Raw genomic sequence first — 1,697 nt, 5'->3', positions numbered from 1 at the left:
ATAGGTCCATATCAGAAAGTACTACATTCTACATGCATAAAAATCTGTGAGGATTAATAGGTCCATATCAGAAAGTACTACATTCTACATACATAAAACTCTGTGAGGATTAATAGGTCCATATCAGAAAGTACTACATTCTACATGCATAAAAATCTGTGAGGATTAATAGGTCCATATCAGAAAGTACTACATTCTACATACATAAAAGTCTGTGAGGATTAATAGGTCCATATCAGAATGTACTACATTTTACATACATAAAAGTCTGTGAGGATTAATAGGTCCATATCAGAAAGTACTACATTCCACATACAAACGTGCACGTTTTCTCAAAATAATTTCCTGATGTACTTAATTAAATTGGATATATCTGGAATCATTTAATAAAAAGACATGTGCAGTAAACTGAATTACTTATACATTAGTAGTTTGTGGATTTTTTAATCTCAAACATTCCCTGTCCTAGAGTTGGTCGTATATCAGCAGCATACGAGTATTGAGGTCTCAACCATAAGTGAAGGAAAGCACATTCATTACACCAAGAGATATTACAATTAAAAACTAACAAAGATACAAACCTCTTAATGGTTGCTACTACCTAGAAGTCATATTTGTTCAGTAATATCTCTTGGTGTAATGAATGTGCTTTCCTTCACGTATCTTTGTTAGTTTTTAATTGTAAATATGACTTCTAGGTAGTGCATGATAAGTTACATTTAGTAAAAAACACACATCCTTGAAACATTCATCACATTAAAGGCAGCTCATTGGTTTTGGTAACTACTCTTCGAACGTAAGTCAGGTAATAAACGTTATTTACAGTGCTGTATTGCAGATTGTTATATTAATTCTCATTTTTTTACCTTTTTTAATCTTGGATCTTATGATAACATTTTTCAATGTCACGTCAAATTGTATTAGTGGTATATATTACACATACCAAAATTTTCTTTTTAATAGATACGAACTTGCTTCAGCTCAGAACAGAGACTCTGACCATATTATACTACCTATTTACATGAGAGAGAAAAAGTAAGATTTTTTTTTTTTACAATGAAGTTACTACTAAACAGAACTTTAAATAATTTTGTGATGAATAGCTAATTTTTTTTAAATGTTTAACAAGAAATCGATTTTTTTCCAATATGAAAATAAACAATGACGTTTCCAGTTTATTTTGTAAGAATATTAATTTTGTGTAAACAATTTTTCATAAACAAAAACTTAAGAATTAATTTAAAACATTCTCAGTGTGTTGTGGTTAGAACAATTAGTAAAATGTGCTAACTGGTTAATTATTAGGCTCATTAACTGATTATATTCAAGTTATCGATTAATCTCGCAAGAAGACAAAAACTAATCCATTCATCTCACACCAGGTAGTTAAGAAAAATGGTAAAAACATTTGGCACAATTTTTAAAAAAATAATCTGAACATTTACTATTTCACGAACTGTTAATGTTGAAATGACCATGTGGTAAGCATTTTGTTTGTTTTAAAATAGGCAGTAATCTCCATTGATGTGTGAAAATCAGATAATGAAAACGTGATTTACTATTGCTACTTAAGATAATAATGATATATGATTAGATTAGAAACAACCATGTAATCAGTTAGTCAATTTATGTATGTTATTTGAATAACATAAACATACAAATAATATTCAGTAAGTAAGTAAGGATTTGAGTCATTA

At 28.8% G+C, this 1,697-nt stretch overlaps 1 protein-coding gene across 1 annotated transcript in view; it reads left to right on the top strand.

Moving 5' to 3' along the window:
• The window catches only part of LOC106477382 (ubiquitin carboxyl-terminal hydrolase 4-like), a gene marked incomplete at its 3' end in the record, with an annotated part of 5,769 nt that extends 4,734 nt beyond the window's left edge, over positions 1–1,035 (top strand). Inside the window, exon 5 of the mRNA XM_013937958.2 lies at positions 964–1,035. Within this exon, the coding sequence (XP_013793412.2) occupies positions 964–1,035 (72 nt within the window). The remainder of the gene's footprint in view (positions 1–963) is intronic.
• Between the last annotated feature and the right edge of the window lie 662 nt (positions 1,036–1,697).

Source organism: Limulus polyphemus, unplaced genomic scaffold (assembly GCF_000517525.1).
Source record: "Limulus polyphemus unplaced genomic scaffold, Limulus_polyphemus-2.1.2 Scaffold14672, whole genome shotgun sequence".
Taxonomy (NCBI): Eukaryota; Metazoa; Arthropoda; class Merostomata; order Xiphosura; family Limulidae; genus Limulus; species Limulus polyphemus.
This window is presented reverse-complemented; position numbering and strand designations above follow the sequence as displayed.